General features: G+C 52.5%; 1 protein-coding gene across 1 annotated transcript in view; it reads right to left on the reverse strand.

The window, feature by feature from the left end:
• The window catches only part of Cacna1s (calcium voltage-gated channel subunit alpha1 S), a 63,377-nt gene that overhangs the window by 1,091 nt on the left and 44,381 nt on the right, over nt 1-17,905 (reverse strand). Inside the window, exons 26-42 of the mRNA XM_015483810.2 lie at nt 17,601-17,759; nt 16,181-16,291; nt 15,434-15,517; nt 12,023-12,079; nt 11,034-11,162; nt 10,775-10,840; nt 10,117-10,208; nt 9,330-9,489; nt 8,230-8,357; nt 6,850-6,946; nt 6,093-6,195; nt 5,157-5,258; nt 4,751-4,875; nt 2,991-3,119; nt 2,109-2,359; nt 839-924; nt 155-228 (exon numbers count right to left, since the gene is read on the reverse strand). Coding sequence (XP_015339296.1) covers nt 155-228; nt 839-924; nt 2,109-2,359; nt 2,991-3,119; nt 4,751-4,875; nt 5,157-5,258; nt 6,093-6,195; nt 6,850-6,946; nt 8,230-8,357; nt 9,330-9,489; nt 10,117-10,208; nt 10,775-10,840; nt 11,034-11,162; nt 12,023-12,079; nt 15,434-15,517; nt 16,181-16,291; nt 17,601-17,759 — 1,953 coding nt within the window. The remainder of the gene's footprint in view (nt 1-154; nt 229-838; nt 925-2,108; nt 2,360-2,990; nt 3,120-4,750; nt 4,876-5,156; nt 5,259-6,092; nt 6,196-6,849; nt 6,947-8,229; nt 8,358-9,329; nt 9,490-10,116; nt 10,209-10,774; nt 10,841-11,033; nt 11,163-12,022; nt 12,080-15,433; nt 15,518-16,180; nt 16,292-17,600; nt 17,760-17,905) is intronic.

A 17,905-nucleotide genomic window follows, 5' to 3' on the forward strand; every position in this document is an offset into this window, starting at 1 on the left:
GATCCATGGAAAGGAGAAGATCCAGGAACCTGATTTTTTTCTGTTATGGGTGGGCAAACTGGCGCCAGGCCCTTCCCCTGTCATAGCTCGCTCCTAGCACTGCATCAGGTAGGGTCTCTATATGGAGTTTGCTCCCTGTTCTCCACCCCTTTACCTGGCAGGGGACAGGAGGTGTCTGGCAAGTCCGCCATCCTTTCAGGTTTTCCACATGGGGCTTGCTGAGAGGTCCTGTGAGCAAGGCGAGGACAAGAGGACTGTTGGCTCAGGCAGGCAACCCCGTACCAACTCTCTTGGCCAGCTGTGGAGGGCGGCTTAGAGGGAGGACACATGCTGGGGCCCAGCCAATTCCAGGCCAGGCAGAATTGCCCAGGTCTCTTTACCCTACTCTGGGTTTGGGAGAGGGGCTCCGGGCCAAGTCTCTAGCTAAGCCATTCTTCAGTGTGTTTGTGCATGTGAAGGAGTGTGTGTCAGGGAAGAGGGTCACTGATCTGCAGTGTCCTCGGGGTCACTACTGTCACACAGTGGTCCAAAACCCACTGTCAGACTCCAAGATGACCTGCTAAAGAGCCCAAGAGCCAAGGTAACAGTGAGTCTGGGAGCTGCCCTTCCATGGGACCTGGGAGAGGGCAGACTCCCACGCTGGCTGAATTTCAGGCAGACCTGGAAGAATGCAGGCTCCCCCACCCCCCTCTACCTAGAAGCTTCTCTCAGCTGGTTCCCACTGCCACAGGCCCCAAGACAGCCCTCCCAGCTGGGATGCCAGACTCCAAGGAAGGAGCGAGGCTCCCCAGGCCTCCTCAGGAGAAGGCTCAGCTTCTCAGGTCGGCAGAAGGCTGACCCAGGGCCTTGCGGGCTTGGCTGAAGGTTCCTCCTCTGGCAGCAGGTGTCTCTGTCTCTTCTGGAAATTCCCTTTCATAGTGGACACTGAAATGGAAACAAGGCCAAGTGAACCAGAGCAGGCTTCCGGGTCTGTCTCTGGACGTCTCTGCTCTTCTGTGGCCCCAAATCCTTTCACTCAGGGTCTGGACCCGTCATAGCACAGGGACCTTGACTCCAGTGACCCTCTCACCTCTCTGCACAGCTATCCCTGACTTGGGGGTGTGAGCCCAATGCCTCCCCGCCTCCACTCCTGTTCAGTGGTCCCCTCTTTGCTCTCCACATTCCATGCAGCCTCACAACCTTTAGGACCCTGGTTCTTGACCTTGGCTGCACATAGGACCCCCTGGGAGCTTTAAGGAATAGTAGTGACTGTCGCACTCCCAGATGATGGGGGTTTGGGAAAGCTCCTTATATAATTCAAGTGTGCAGCTGCAACTGAGAACTATTCTAGACCTTTCCAGTCCATGGTGATCAATATCCCTTCTGTACTCTCAGGACATGAGTCATATCACATGACACGTCCCCTAGCAGCCTGGCCCAGGTCCGATACAGCTCTAGTTTCACACCACTTTGCACCAAAGTCTAAAGTCAGGCGTGCCCTTCAAGGCTTCTGGGATGAACTCAAGGGGCTTCTCCAGCTGGGATGGGGTGTAGGCAGCCCTGGCTGTGGAAAGTAGCTCTTCAGATGACTTCTGCCCTGTCCTACCAAAGCTTTGCTGGCTTTCGGCCTAGAACGGGAGCTCCGCTTTGAGCCCAGCTCCTGGGTCATGTTGGCTGATCAGCTTTTTCCCTCATCCTGCCCTTTTTTCCATGACACTCAGGTAGTCACAGATTATATTTAGTCTTTAGTCTGGGGTTGGTGAGGTGGAGCCCAACTCCAACAATTGAACCTTATCACCCACAGTAGTCTGTGCTGCTGAGGTAGGCCCGCTCTTTCTAACCTGTAATATGCGCTATAATATATCTCAGCTCTAAGACCTGCTGCAGAGGATGAAACCAAAGGTCCCCTCAGCGTCTGGGCCAATGCTGACATGAAACTGCCCCCTGCTGGTCACAGGCATCTCTGCACCCTAAACCTGTCCCTTGCATTAAGGTGCAGAGGATCCCCAAGGGCATAAAGGCAAGCAAAGGATGCACCATAAATCTCAGGGCTCCCTCTTCCCATCTAGCCTGCAACCTGCTAACCCTGTCTCCTCAGTCCTATCCTGGTATCCAGTTGCTTCCATTACCTGGAAAACACAGAGCTGTTGCTACGGTCACTGTTGCCATGGGCAACATTAGCATTGGCATTGTTGGTATTGGCACGAGCAAGTGGGTTGGTTCTTGGATCATGAGGGAAGTCCTCCAAGAAGACAGGGGACTCCAGCTCCTCCATCTCTATCTCAGAAAATTGGAGGGGTCTTTGGTTGGCCATGACGGGGGGCAGGGAGTTGGTCCTTTCCAGGAAGTTGTCCACTTGGCCAAACAGGCCTCCAGTCCTCTAGAGGCAAGGAGAGGAGTGAAGAGACAGAGGGACAGAGATCAGTGACCGAGGGATGAGGGTTGGAAGGGGACTGGGGGCTGTCACCCAGGATGATGGTGCTGGAAACAAGTTATGGATTGGAGACAAATCCCATGAGGCCAGAGGGAAATGGCCTGAGCAGTGAGACCAGGCAAAGAGAATCCCACCCTCAGAAAGGGCTCAATGTGATGAGACAGACAGGACATAGCTCAGGACATGTACAGGATACACCGACACATGGATAGGGAAATGTGGTGTGGTGGAGAGAACCCTGAATTGGGAGTCTGCAGAGCTGGGTTCTAGCCCCCTTGAAGTTAAGTTTTGCACATCTCACACCATCATTTCCTCATCAGTAACCTGAGAGGGTTTAACAAGGTGGTCATAAAGAATCTTCCACCTTGAAAGTGTTAGAAGAAAACTGGACAGAGGACTGGCATAACATGGAATATTGATGAGGGTTTGCAGGGAAGGTGGGAAAGGGTGTGTTATGCTTAACACCTTGTTCCATCAGCTCTCATGTCCACCTCCTGTGTGGCTGGACTCCTGGCCATTCTCTCTGTTACTGCTCACTGTGTCTAGACCACGAAGGGTGGTCATGACCCTCACTCACCCGGAATATTCCTTCCTCCATTGCAGCCTCCGCCATAGCTCTCTCCAGCTCCTCCTCAGCTGTCAGGTCCCCTGAGATGGTGCGGTGGATCTCAGGGGCTGCTTCTTCCTCTATGGTCCTCAATCCAGCCTGAGGATGGAGAAGTGACTGGAGAACCTTCTAGACCAGGAGCAGAGACTAGAACTGCTTCCCCCACTCATTTCTAATCCATGCACCTGGGGGTCTCCTGAAGCCTGTTCTCCCTCCTGTCTCATTCAAGATCACAGGGCTGTGAAGCTCCCAGACCCTTCTCCGGTGGCAGTGATCGTCCACACTCTAATAGTTACCAAAGAGTCTGGTCTTAATTCCATGGGTGGAGATTTTGTGTCTGCCCCAGGCCTCTGGGTTGAGCAATCTTTTCACTTATGTGCATGTGTGTGTGTGTGTACATGTGTGCACACCAAAAAGAAATTAACAGAGTACTGAGTCCAGAAGGAGAAGAGAATCCTCACCTTCAGAAAGGTGTCAATTTGATGGGATAGACAGAATATAGTTCAGGACCGTATAGGAGACACAGACATACAGATAGGAAAATTTAATATATCATCATATCTATATGTCTACATTTCTATACATTTATCTATCTATCTATGTATCTAAAATTGATCAAAGTTCATATCACCCACAAAGGGACAAATCAAAATTGGTGTCACCTGATAGTTTGCAATGAGGACACAGTAACATTTCTGTAACCGACAAGATGCATATCTTATACCTGATATAAGGACACATCAGACAAACCCAACCTGAGGGACATCATGGCCTCTCATCCTCAGAAGTGTCAAGGTCATGTCAAGGAAAGACAAGGAATGTTCCAGATGGAAGAGACTAAGGAGAGATGGAAACTAAATACAATGTGTGATTGGCTCCTTTTGTTAAAAAGGACATTATTGGGACAACTGGTGAAACCCAAATGAGGTCTGAGGAGTAGATGGCAGTAACATATCAACATTATTTTTCTGATTTCTTTTTTCATATATATATTTTTAGTTGTAAATGGACACAATATCTTCATTTTATTTATTTACTTTTATGTGGTTCTGAGGATTGAACCCAGTGCCTCACACGTGCTAGGCAAGTGCTCTACCACTGAGCTACAACCCCAGCCCCCATTTTCCTAATTTCGATGGTTGCATTGTGGTTATGTAGGAGAAGACTCATGTGTGCAGGAATACACTTTTTCATGTGTACATCATGGAACATCAAGGGTTGAGGGAACATTATGTTAGTGTTACTCAACAGTTCAGAAAAAAAGGTTTTGTATTGTACTTGCAAACTTTTAAAAGTGTGAGATTATTTTAGAATAGAAACAGCAATTGAAATAATGTTCTGCGCATACAGCACAAATGCATGCACATTTTTGATTTTACAAATTATGTGCATTACAATGAACACAAAAAATAGAAACAAAACCCACATAAGATAAAACAAAGTTCTAAAGCTTTCTTTTTCATGGCATTTTAAGTACCCTGGGGGAATCTGCTTTCTTTGGAGACTATTGCTCTTGTCTAACTCATCTCTCCTCTGAACAAATCCTGTTTTCTTCTGTCCCACCATCCAGAGGTGAAGAGCTCCTGGTTCTCCTGAAGTTGATACGTGACTCATGGAGGACCATCCAGAATCATCATCTCACTTCCTCACTCCTCCATCCCCAGACTAAATTCCAGAGGGAACTGGAGCCCTGGCAGGAGTCCCTTGGAACTTGCCTGGGTTGGACTTACCTGGATCTGTACGGTGTCCTTCTTAGGCCGATATCCATAATATTCTTCCTGGCGTTTTATGAACTTCCGGAAGTGTTCCTGGATGAGGAATGTGGCATAGAACTTCCCCACTGTCACCTCATCATCTGCAGAGGGGCCAACAAAGGATGTCCCGAAGGTTGGTGGGAATCTGGCACAGAGTGGGAGCCAGGTGCAGCCAGGTCCAGCACCCAGGTCCTCCTTGTCTTGCTGCCTTGGTCGACGGGCACTCTGCACCTTGATACTGGTGGCTGCCTTGCTAGATGCTCATGGGAGTCTATCAAGGGTATTTATTGAGGTCTGGGCCATTCTCAGATTCTCAGGGGACTTCTCAGAGAAGCTCATTACCCTTTCTGCCTCTGGACTCTGGTCTCCTACAGTAACCCACCTCCTATTGGAGGGATGACCTGGTCCAGGAGCTTCATGCTGGTTCTCTTCCAGATCTTCTTGATGATGGCCCTCAGCTCCTCGTTGGCCTGTTCAAAGTTACCTGGGGCAAGGCAAAGGCAGGAGTGGCCCCAAAGCCATCCAGGCCAGGCTGACTGCCTGTGATAAAGCCACCTTATACTCACTGAGCCCCTCTGAGTGCCCCTCATTCACTCAGCCAACCCTGGCAAAGCTTTCTTTTGTGGCAGCTGCTGTGCTGGAGGCTGGCAATGGGGCATCCAACCCTTGGGTGACATGTTTGCTCCTCGGAGGCCTTGGCTTCCAGTGCCCAGAGTGCTTAGTGTCATAAGGCCGTCACCCCTGCTCTCCTCCCCAGACTTCAATTCCCCGCCCCTCCTGTAACTCCAAATTGCTCCCCTCTGACTCCTCCCCTTCTTTTTGTTCTCTCAAGGAACCTGCCCTGTGGCTGCCTCAGACTTTTTCAATGCAGGGGTGGCCCTGATGCAGCCAGAACCCTGAGCAAGGGCTCAGGAACAACCCCCCTCCCTCTCCCCCCACACTTTATTCCTTCCCTGCCACCATGTATGTCCCTCTGCTAGGTGAGTGAGGACCTCCAGGTCTCGTGGAGTTGAGTGTGGACTCCTGTCACTCTCCCAACCAGCTGAGTCCCTCCTCTGCCCCTGTCCAGAGCTGACCTCAGGTGCCCCAGCCCCTGCTAGCCCTGGCACTTCTCTAGCCCAGAGACACAGCCGAGGAGTCTGGGAGCAGATCCTTGGTAAACTTGCCCTGCAGAGTACTCCAGGCTCTCTCTGAGCCCTGAGGGGCAGGAGGACTTGGTGACCACTGTCTGGGCTCCCTCTGCTTCTCCCCATGGCTCTTGATTCCAGTCTTGAGCACTGAGAATCTGGCAGAATCGGTGCCCGCTGAAGGCCCTCACCTTCCGTCTTGATCTTGAGGGCCGTGCGCACCAGGGCAAAGAGTGTGGCGTTGAAAGTGACCGTGCCATCGCTGTTCAGGGGCATGTTCATGCCCACCAGCCGCTGTGCAAGCAGAGGCAGTGGTTTGTTATTGAATTGGGATCAGAGGTCATGCTCACCCAATCTGTGGGCCCAGAGGGGATGGGACACGAGACGGGGTGTGGGCTGATCCTAGTCTCTTCCTCTTTTTTGGGTCCTGCTCATGGAATGAGCAGTTTTCCTCTGCCTCAAGCTCCCACCATGCCATGTGGTACTCCCCACATACCCGAGACCTAAAAGCAAAGGGTCTGCCCTATCATTTTGGAATACCCCAAACTGTGAGCCAAAATAAACCTTTTTTATTCATAATGTGATTACCTCTGTTTTCTTTTTTTTTTTTGGTACCAGGGATTGAACCCAGGGGCACTTAACCACTAAGCCACATCCTCAGCCCTTTTTCTGGATTTTATTTAGAGACAGGGTCTTACTGAGTTGCTTAGGGCCTCACTAAGTTGCTGAGTCTGGCTTTGAACTGGCCATCCTCCTGCCTCAGCCTCCTGAACCACTGAGATGACAGGCATGTGCCACGGTACCTAGCTTTAGGTATTTGTTATAGTGTTGGAAATCTAAACAGGAAAGTGCTCATCTAAAATGACTCCCTCAGGGCCTCAGTTTCCCTGCCCTGTATCACCTGCTCCGTTTCTCCTGGAACCGCCCCTCTCTGGCAGCTCTGGTTACCTTACATGCTACCCGGTGTGGACAGAACTTCCCAAAGCCCAGTGGGGGCTGGATCCTTCTCAGCAGGGTCACCACATCCAGATGTTTGATTCTCCCCCTGCAGGAGGACACAGATCTGTAAACCACATAGCCCCACTAGGACCTCCCCTGCTCAGAGAGCAAAGGGAAGGGAGCATGGGGCACTTCCTTAATTTCCAACTTTAGGAAGTAGGAGCCTAGGACCCTTTTAAAGGAAGAGACCCTGTTGGGATTCACTGTTGCCCAGTACCAGGAATGGAGGCTTTATTTTGGGAAGACAGAGGATCTCTTTTTGAGGGGATTCTCTTGGAGAGGGGATCCCCAGGCCTGGAGGCTGGATGTATACTAAGACCTTGTTAGGCTTTGGTCAAGATGTGAGGAGCTCTTGGGCTATATTATCAGAAGTAGAGTATATGGCAAAGGAGGTGCAGACTGGTCCCCAGAGCTGGAAACCATATTTTCATCGTGACCATGAATCTCAGAAAGGGCATAAAGCACAGCAGCCGGGAATGACCAAGGCAGCAGATGTGTGTTGCCTTGAAAAAAATCTCATTTTTGAGGATGCTATTGACTTCCTTCTTTCTCTGGTCCTGCCTGGGTTGGAAGTTGACCATTTTCTGCCTGTCTCCAGAGGGCTGAGTTAGGACTTGTGGATGGCTGGTAGAGGCAGGGAGGTTTTGGTTTCCCTGATGTAAGCAGTTTAAAGCACAGTGGCTAAGGACACCAGGCAGACCTCCCTGGAATTGTGGGGCCATTTCTTAACAACTGCATGAGCCAGGGCAACTTAATCTCTTTGAGCTTCAGTTTCTTTATTTGTGAGATTAAGATGATCAGAAAACCCATGTTATAGGATGTAGGAATTAAATAAGATAATACATAGAGTGTTTAGTATAGTGCCTGAAACCTGGGAAACATCCAATAAATGCGAGTTTATTACCTTTCTTAAAAGGAATGTAAGAAAGTGGCACTTCCCAAGCTTTAATGGGCATACAAATCCCCTGAGGATCAGGTCAACAGAAATGAGGATTCTGATTCAGGCAATCTGGGCAGGGTTTGCATTTTAACCAAACACAGGTGTGGATGGTCATTTTGAGTAGCCAGGACTAGGGTGTCTGGTGAGATGTTGAGTTCCCCACTCCTAAGAATGTCCATTCAGAGGCTGGATGACCTTTTCCCAAGAAAGTCAAGGGTCTTTTCACATGGGAGCTTGTGGGACCCCTTCCAACCCCGAGACACTCTGATTCTCTGGGCTGGGACCTTGGATAAATGAACAGAGAGTGAGTCCTTAGGGGACACAGGGTCTCGGATGGAGGACGGACAGTTTAGGGAGTGCCCAGCACAGAGCCTATGGATTGGACTCACTTGGCTTCCGGGTCATACTCCGCCCAAATGGCCTTGAACTCATCCAGGTGATGAGGGCCCAGGATGGACCAGTCTCGTGTGAGGTAGTCAAAGTTGTCCATGATGACAGCCACAAAGAGGTTGATGATCTGCAAGAGGAGGACCAAGGGCTCGCAACCGGAAAGGCAGGAGATGCGGGCACAGGCGGAGGTGGGAGGCATCCCTGGGTGGGGGGCTGCGGGCTCTCCCTCCCTATGGCCCTAGTCCCACATTTCACACACAAGGCGGTGTCTATCTCTTCTCTTACACAGGCAGGTGCTGTGTTAGGGTGCCAGTGCCTGTTTTTTTAAAACCCAACCCGAGTGCCTCTGGGAGCTATCCCATCTCAGCCTGCCATCTGTACCTGCGAGGCACTTTGCCCTCTTCTGCACCCTAACCTGTGGCCTTCTTGCTGCCTCTGCCTTTTCTGTCCAGAGTTGGGGGGAGTCCCTTTGAATCACAAGGTACTTGAACTCCTTTGTCCCTGTGAGTTCCATCAAGGCCAAGACTGGGTCTCATTCAAGTTTCTATCTCCTGTACCTGGCCCAGTGCCTGACACACATCAGATGCTCAAATAATAGTTTTGAGGGAATGCAGGAAAGAAAAAGGAATAGAGGAACAAGGTCCCCATGATGGCTTCACATGGACAGACAGCAACCCTGCAGTCTCAAAGTGACTTCATACTTTTTCTAATGCCAACTGACTTCCTGTGGGATCCTGTTTCCAGATTCTCAGCCTTCTCATAATTGGACAATAACTTTTTCTTCCAAGGAATAATTAGGCATAAATATCTTTAGAGGAAGTCCCTACCTATGGAGGGTATGACCTCATTAAATTCCTTATGCTTACTAAATGTGTGTCTATATGCATGCATGTTTATGTGTGTAGTAAAAACTTATAATCCCTCTAGAGCAGGAAAAAGTGCTCTCAAAACAAAACCACCCCCAAGATGACCAGAACAAAGGGCACTCTAACCAGAGCCTCAGTGTCCTGGAGATGGACCCCTGGAGAGATGGAGAGGAAGAAGGCGGGTCCACCACCCTCAGCTCAGTCCGTCCCTCCTGCCCTGCCCCAGGTCTCACCAGGAAGGCGCAGAGCATGTAGAAGCTGATGAAGTAGTAGTAGGCGAAGTTGGTGCCGCAAGTGTACTCCTCGCCCGGGGCATAGTCCGACTCTGGGTCACACAACTTTCCGTAGCTGCAGGCCAGCAGGATCTCCTGCCAAGCCTCACCTGTGGCACACCTGGAGGAGAGAGGCTCCTGTCAGCCTGTGCACTCTTTCGTGGTCCCTTAGGGGGCCGCCAGCCCAGCCAGGGCAGGAGTGATGAGCAGATGGGGGTTGCTGCCACAGAGGTGAGGAGGTCAGATCCTAGGTCACCGTCCCTGCAAGCCTGTCTGTGGTTTCTCTCTGTGTGGGAGCCCCTCAGCTCTACCATCGTGGGGTGCTACCACTCGGAGATCAAATATAGAAAAAAGGTTTCTTGGATGGAGGGGCAAAATCGGTCCATGGTTCAAGTCCCTAGACGGGGAACAGTCAGAGTGAGCACACTGACTAAGGCGAGGCAGGCTCAGAGGCCGTTGAGGCCTCACCACTCTCTTGGGAGAGGCATCGGCCTCCATCATCTCCTCCAGCGGAGTGAGAAAGAGGAATATGCAGCCCTCCATTCATTGGAGGCATGAGTGAGACATGACCGTGTGAAGCCACTTGTTCACAAATGATTAAAACCTTCAAGACGGTGACAGTAGGGCATTAAGCCAGGCAGGGGACCTTTCTGAGTGCTTGGCTGTGTGGAGCTAATGCTGTCCCCAGGGCAGTCAGCACAGAGCCAAGGCCAGAGGGTCGGTGAGGTGGGGGGTGGGGGACTCCTGCCTGAAAAGCAGCAGCACAGCTTGTGGGAAGGTCTGGAAGTTGTTGTTCCGGTTTATTTGGGTCCCATCCACCATGGCAATCTTCCCAAACATCTGCAAGTCACAAAGGGCTGTAGCTTAGGAACCTAGATACAAGTGTCCCCTCCGCTCATCTCCCACGTCTTTTCCTGCCTGACCTGCTCCTTGCCTTCACCCCTACCTCTCCTGAACCCTGCTCACTTTGGTCCACAGCAGGTCAGGAGCCAAATAAATTGGACTATTTTCTCAGTTGAGTAACATTCTTCCCAAAAGGCCAAAGAAAAGTAGGAGAGTGAACCATTTTTCCCAACTGCAGGCAGACCCAGGGTGTTGTGGCCTGGCAGAGGGCTCCTGAGGAAGGGCCCCAGCCAAGGTCTTAGAGATGAGATCTGGCCGCTGCTGCCCATCTGCCTGCCGAGGGCTCTCCTGGGTCACCTCCAGGCTCCTACACTGTGGTATCTGGGCTAAGGAGTGCAGCCTCTTTTCTCAGCCTCTCAGGTGACCAGTTGGACCACTGGGGTGGAGGAGGCAAGGAGGTGTAGGGCCCAGCCCGCATGCTGATTAGGCCTCCTGAGGCCCACGGATGCCCCCTCTAACTTGGTCAAGATCCATTCTGTGGCCTGGGCCCACCTGCCTCTCACCTGCATGCCAATGACAGCATAGATGAAGAAGAGCATGACGATGAGCAGAGCCACATAAGGCAGGGCCTGCAGGGCAGGGAGGGAGCGTCAGCATCAACCGTGGGCTGCACCCACCTGCTTGCCACCCTGCCCATCAGCAGCTTGCTGGGTCCTGCCTGACCCCAGGATCCCCAGAGCTCCACCCTGGACTCAGGTTGATGCCCCAGTGGCCTCCTTAGGTAAGTGCAGTTTCCTGTCCAGTTGGGCTGGGTTTTTGCACCTGGAAGGACTTGATGAATGTCCACAGCAGGGTGCGCACTCCCTCTGCCCGACTCAGTAGCTTGATCAGCCTCATGACCCGGAACAGGCGGAAGAAGGCGCTGGAGATGCGGGCGCTCTCATCTGGGTCCTGCGGGGCAGCAGCCCCAGAGGTCAGTCTGGGGGCGGCCCCTTCAGGTGGTAGGGGCAGGGTGGGGTGGAGGTGCAGTGTGTGTTGGGGAGATGTCCATGGTAGGGAAGTGGTTCCACACCCTCCGCATGGCCCCTGCTGTCCATTATCTTTGGACATCCCGGGGCTCATGGCTCTGGGCTGTTGGACTCGGGGAAGGGGTGGGCATGGACGCCAAGCTGTGCGGTGAGCTAGTGCTCAAGAGCAGCAGCAGGGATTCTGCCCTGGGGCGAGGCTGCAGCCAGGCCCACTGTCAGCCCTTCTAGGGCTTTCTGTTTATTTCTCCTTTGCCTCAAGCTGCCACGGAGCTTAGTGCCCTGGTGGCCCTTCTGGGCCCCTGGCACTAATGTCCTAAAGTGCAAAGATTCCCAAAAGCTTGGCCATAAGTTCAGCAGGGTCACTCCCTATTATCTCCACCCTACTCTTAGCCCCTGCCCTTGTGCCAGCCTTAGACACAAGGATAACTCTGGAAGGGAGACCCCTCCCTGCCCCGCTTCCTGTGGCCCCAAAGGCCTTGTGCCTAATGAATCATCACTGAGGTCCTTTGCCAGCATAGTCCTCTCTGGACTGTACTCCAATCTGCACAGAGGGTGCCAGAGAGAACCCTCACTCGGTTTCCCAGGGCTCCAAGGAAGCCACTGTCTCATGCACATTCTCCCGCAGAGCCCCCGCCTCCTCCCTAACCCCGACCCTCAGAGGGTCTGCTCTTAGTAAGGGGGCCCTGAGTGCTGGATGCACCCCATGCGACCATGCAGCCAGCCTAAGCATGCGAGCTGCGGGGCGAGCCGCGTGCGGGGCGGGCTCATGCAGCCTGGAATTACAACGTTCCCGCAGCCTCCACCCAGGCAATACAGTCCCCCGCTGGAGGCCAGGAAAGTCTGTGGAGAAAAGAGACGAAGGGAGGGGGAGGAGAGGAGAGAGAGGAGGGACACATGGGAGGGAGGTGAAGAGAGGTGTCAGAAAGGACAGACACACAGGAGAGTTAAAGAGAGAAAAAGACGGAGAGGTAGGAGTGAGACCCCGAGTGGCTGCAGTCAGGGGCAGGGGACGGTGGAGTGGAAATGAAGCTCTGTGGGAACACGAGGGAACAGGCCGGGCCACGGGAGCAAGAAGGGAGGGAAGACTGGCCACAGTCCCTCTGGACTCTCAGATGCATCCACAGGTGACAGGGCTCGGGTCCTTCCTACGTCTGGGTTATGTAATGCTGGGGACATGCCTGCCGAGGGCTCACTGGAAAACACCTGCTCGTCACTCTAAGTGGCCCCTAGAGCCCTGAGGTCAGGCTGTGGCTCTTATGGAACTTTCCTGTGGGGCAAAGCTCCTCTGTGGGAGCCTGAGACCCCCCCAGCGGATGCTCCTGGCCCAGGCCCAGGACCAACGCTCACATCTCGGTGGCTAGGCCCTTAAAGACCTGGTGGTTGGGTTTGTGGGGATGACATTTTTCCTGCTTACTCCAAGCTTCTCCCTTAGGCCACATTTCATGAGAAACCCTGTCCTGGAGCTCTTGGCCGGAAGAAGTCATTGTTGAACTTCCACATATCTTCAGGGAGGTGACCCCCAGCGCCCTGGTTGTGCCAGTCGAGCACAGTGTCTTGGGCAGCTTTACCCCAGACCACCCAGGTCTCAATCCTGTCTGCATGTCAGAATCACCCCCAATTTTTTTTCCATGCCTTTTCTGGGTCCCCACCCAGGCCAATGAAGTCAGAGGTTTGGATGCACCCTAGGTAATTTTCATGTGTAGCCAGGGGATGACAACCGTGTTCTAGATCTGTGATGTCCATAGGGTGGCGGCTAGCTATGTGTGGCTATTGAATGACAGGAATATGAATAAAATTAGAAACCTAGTTCCTCAGCTCCACTATCCAGTTCAAGTGACCAGTAGGCACATGTGGCTAGTGGCTACTGTATTGAACTGAACAGAGCGATTCTATCATTGTTGTGAGAGACGTGCTTCCAGGCCTTTCCCTCGCGTGTATGTCCTCCACAACCAAGAAAACCATTTGACTTTATCCACCCCTACCCAGGCCTCAGTCTTCAGGAAGTAGTTATTTTTAACTTGGGGTCGTTATATTGATTGTGTAGAATTGTCTCCTCTGACTGTGCTGGTGACTAGTGCTGCTTTTAACCACAGGGACTTTGGGGATGCTGTTTTTCCAGCAAATGTTGAGCATGGATGGAAATACACAACACACACCCACACACCCCACCCCACACACACACACTCACTGGTTTTGCCCCCAGCCTACCCCGCCCCTCACCAGCCCTGAGCAGATGGAGCTCTGTCTTCCCTGTCTGTTCTGTGCATGGGGCTGAACAGGGTTCCCAGTGCCCACCCCCAGCCCTGCACAGCAGACAGTCGGTGTGGCAGCCAAGTCCCCAGAAACTGCAGCTGCCTGCCAGGGCTCAGTTTTCCAGCCTTGGTCCAGGGCTCCTTCCGCACAGACTCAGACTTCCTCAGTTGCAGCCCCCCATTCCCACCCCATCCCTGCCCAGCCCACCCAGGCATCTCCCAGGCTGATCCTCCCCACCTTACCCCCACTCAGAGACAGGCTTCCCCGTGGCTGGCACAACCTAATGTGCTTTTCACTGAGCAGTGGGAGGCTCAGAAAGAGGCCTTACATATGGATGAGCTCCTCTCTCACTGGGGTCCCTGATGATCAAATCAGCCACTCTTAGTGTAGAATCCCACCCTTTCTAGCTTAGAAAGATGAATTCCCTTCTCCACCTGCTCTTGCCCCCTTTCCCTCCTGCTCTTGCGCTGCCCCCTGCCTGGCCTGGGATCACTGGGTACCTACCCAGAGGGCAGCTGTATTGATTTTAGTCACTAAGTCTTGGATCTCCTCCTCCCAGTGTCTTCTCCCCTTCTTCACTCTGTAGCAAGGCCACCAGAGGGCTCCACTTCGAAGTCCTTGTAGGGGACCTCTCTGGCTGAAACCCCTCCCTGACCTGCAGTCCTACCCCTCAACACAGATTCTGCTGCTGTTTCCCTTTCTCCTCTAGGGCCTCATTCTTGCATGCTGAGTCTCTTGGTCCAGTTCCTAGGTCATTCACCTTCCTGCCAGCTAAGTTTTCAAAATAGATCCAGAGCTGGCTACTGCTCAGCACCTCCACGGCCAGCACCCCAGCCACCATCCCCTTATCTGCAGGTCTGCAGTAAATTTCTGACCGCTCTTCTTGGTTCAGCCTGGTGTCTGCTCAACCCAGAAGCTAGAATGATCCTTTAAGAACTAAAGTCTGAACATGCTTAAACCCTCCAAAGGGCTCTTTGTCTTTCTCAAAGTAAGGACATAACCATGATCTGACCCCTGTCTTCTCTCATCTTCCCCAACCTTCTCCATTCCAGCCACAAGGGCCTCCTGCTCTTCCTAACTCAGCAAACATGCTCTGGCTATAGCCCTTTGCACACACTCTTCTTGCTCTCTTCAGCACTCTGTTTCTCATACCTGCCTGACTCACGCCTTGCTTTATTCAGGTCTGATCTCAATGTCATTTAAACAATTTTTTTTTTTAATACCAAGGATTCCTACCACTGAGCTTCATCCTCAGCCCATTTTATTTATTCATTTTAAAAATTTTGAGACAGGATCTCTCTAAGTTGCTGAGGCTGGCCTTGAACTTGCAATCTTGCCTCAGCCTCTTGAATTGCTGGGATTACAGGCTTGCACCACTGCACCTGGCTCCAATGTCTTCTTGATATCATCCTCCCTTTCCCTCCCACTCCGCATCCTTAACTGCCTACATTTTCCGTTCTGTAACCTGTCACGTGATAGACCTATTTACTGTCTGTTACCCCCACAGTTTTGCTCACTGCCGTATCTCTAGCACCAAGAGCAGTATCTGACCCTCAGCTTAGTTTTAAAATCCACCACCCTGTTCAGAAACCTTTGGTGACATCCCACTGCCAGCTATGTAAAGTTCAATGCCCCTATTCCAGCCTTACCGGCCCCCACCCCCTGCATGTTCATATGCTCCTGCCAAAGCCCGAACCTTCTCTGCATGGCCCAGGCTGTGCTCTTCCTGCAAAAGCCCTGCCTTGGAGTTTGTCCCCTCTCCAGTGGCCACCTCCTCCAGGTGGAGTGCCTTTCCTGACCACCCACCCAGAGATGGCCTCGGCTTTCCTGTAACCCTAGGGTGCTGGGCTGCTCACACAATGGGTACCCCACAATTATCTGTAGTCTGAACAAGTGTTTTCAGCCCCACCCCAGTCATGGCTCTGCCGGGCTGATACTCACATCGATTTCACTAAGGATGACATCAATGATGCTGCCGATGACGATCAGGAAGTCAAACACATTCCAGGGGTCTCCAAAATAGCCCTGGGAATGAGAGACGGGAAAACAAGGGTAAGTTTTGTGAAGAGGGGACTCTGGTGGCCTGCACAGGGCAGTGGTCCAGTGAGATCTTCTGGAATGGACCAAGGTGCAATGTCCACGGTGCTGCTTCCCTCTGGGGCTGCGTGGGCCAAGCCAGCCAACACCCTTCTCCTCTTGGCACTTTAGTCTCTTCTCCTAGAGTGTCAAGTGGTTGGGAGAGTTGTTGGGGACTAAGGACTTGGGGTCCTGATCCAGATGGGGAACTCTTACATCCCTGAGCCCCTCTTAAAGTCCTGGCAGGTTTGGGAAACCAGAACCATCAGTGGGTGGCCTGACTGGGCTAGGCTGCTTGCTGTGGGAGTGGACTCCAGAACCAAAGAACCAGGGCAAGATGCCCCGCGGCCCTGGGCCTGTGCTTCAGAAGCTGAAGCGAAGGTGAGGAATTTAAGACAGGCTCAACGATGGGGCAGAAATGGGCACCTATTGTGTCATCTGTCGCTTCTGGTGGCCTGGAGTTTCCCGTGGCCTGTACCTGACAGTGGCTGTGGGCAAAGCCGTGAGCAGGCGGGGAGCAGAAGTGCTGGACCAAGGGGCTTCAGCAGTGAGGAGACGGGGAGGGTGCTCCACGGGAAGCCCACCCAGACTGGCCACAGGGCAGGCGCTCACCCTGGCCTTGAATGCCATGAGCTTGAGGACCATCTCCAGGGTGAAGATGATGGTGAAGGCCACGTTGAGGATGTCTGAGATGTGGTTCATCTCCTCTGACTGGTTGTAGTGCTGCAGAGGGGACAAGGGAGAGGTGGGCCATAGGGCTGGGCTTGCCCAGCCTGCTGATCCCATTTTAAGAGCTTCCATCCTTCCTGGGAGCCCTCCACCCATTCTTGGGTCCCCTTTCTACCTTGTTTTAGCTCAGAAAACTAGGAGCCTGCTTTAGTGATCCCCTGAATCCCACCAAGTTTTCAGAACATTCCCTTTCCCTGCCTACAAAAGAGGGGGGGGGGGTTCTGCAAGTTCAAGTCCAGCTGAGTGTGTTCCAGGGTTGCAAGGCCAGAGCTCACTCATATATCTGTCTTGGGTGACCAGGGTGTCCTGGGTATCCTCCAGGCAGGGCTCTGTGATAGGTTCCATGTAGGCATTTGGGCATAGGACTAGGAGACAAGACCCCTGGGTCCTGAGGTTGGCATTGTCACTAGCTGGTGGGAGACAGAGCTCACCAAGCTTGCTGTACCTGCATGCTGTCCCTAGTGGTGTCAGAGTATTTAAATCAACAACTCGCCCCCTTAACCCACTGCTATGGCCCCCCCTTAAATCCATGGTCTTAGAGATTTCCCTGGGAATCTCTTCCCCCTTTCTTAGAAACTTGATGAAATCCCACCTCTTCCACAAGGCCTTCCCAGGTTGGTCAGAAGGATCTGATGGCTGTTCCCACCCCTCCAGCCTTGGTGGTGCTGCCCAAGTCTGCTGCCTGACTCAGCCCCAAACACAAGCCACTGTTCATGATCCTCTGTGTGGTTGGGGCCTGCTAACTCAGTGACTCCATATTCTCAGGACCAGGCGCTGTGTGGTCTTATCATCGGGTGTGTCTTGGGCTCCTAGGGGCGGGGAGCCTGGCTGTGCAATTCTATTTATATAAGACTTATATAAGGATTACATGCTTAATTAAGATTTGATAAGGCTGCTGCTGATTAGGATATTGTCTATAAGAGATGCTCAACTCCTAAGAGAGACACCTGTTCTGTGAATACTAAACCCAGTTTTCTTGGGACCAGAGCCAAGATTCCAACCAACTCAACCATCTAGCTTTGCAACCTCAGAAGAAAAACAGAGAAAGCGCTTTCTACTTCCTACACTTCCTCCTCCTGTTTGCAGAATCACCACACTATTTGTATGTTCTGAATTGGTTCCTGAATAAGCCATAGTGCCTGGTGACGAATCCTGTGACCAGTTTACTTCTGTGTCCTGCCCAGCCCCTCACCACGCAGTGCCTGGCATGATAATGTCTATTGGGATGAACCAGGAAATCCCATCCTACTCACCCTGGCCTACCTAGGGCCCAGGTCCCTTGTGTCCTGGGAGGCCCCCTTACCTGCATGCCCAGGCAGATGGTGTTGAGCATGATGAGGGCAAACATCAGGTATTCAAAGTAGGAGGAGGTGACGACGTACCACACCTGGTACTGGTATGGATTTTTGGGGATATAGCACCTCAGTGGGCGGGCCTTCAGGGCATACTGCACGCATTGGCGCTGGGACACAATACAACAGGGTGGGTTAGCACCAGGAGCCTGCCCGCCCCCCAACAATGCCACATCCATGGGCTTGAGGGAACCCTAAATTCTGTGAAGGCAGGAGGAACCATGGCTGGGGGACTGCATGGGTTATTTAGAGAAAG

The sequence above is a fragment of the Marmota marmota genome, unplaced genomic scaffold (genome assembly GCF_001458135.2).
Source record: "Marmota marmota marmota unplaced genomic scaffold, marMar, whole genome shotgun sequence".
NCBI lineage: Eukaryota > Metazoa > Chordata > Mammalia > Rodentia > Sciuridae > Marmota > Marmota marmota.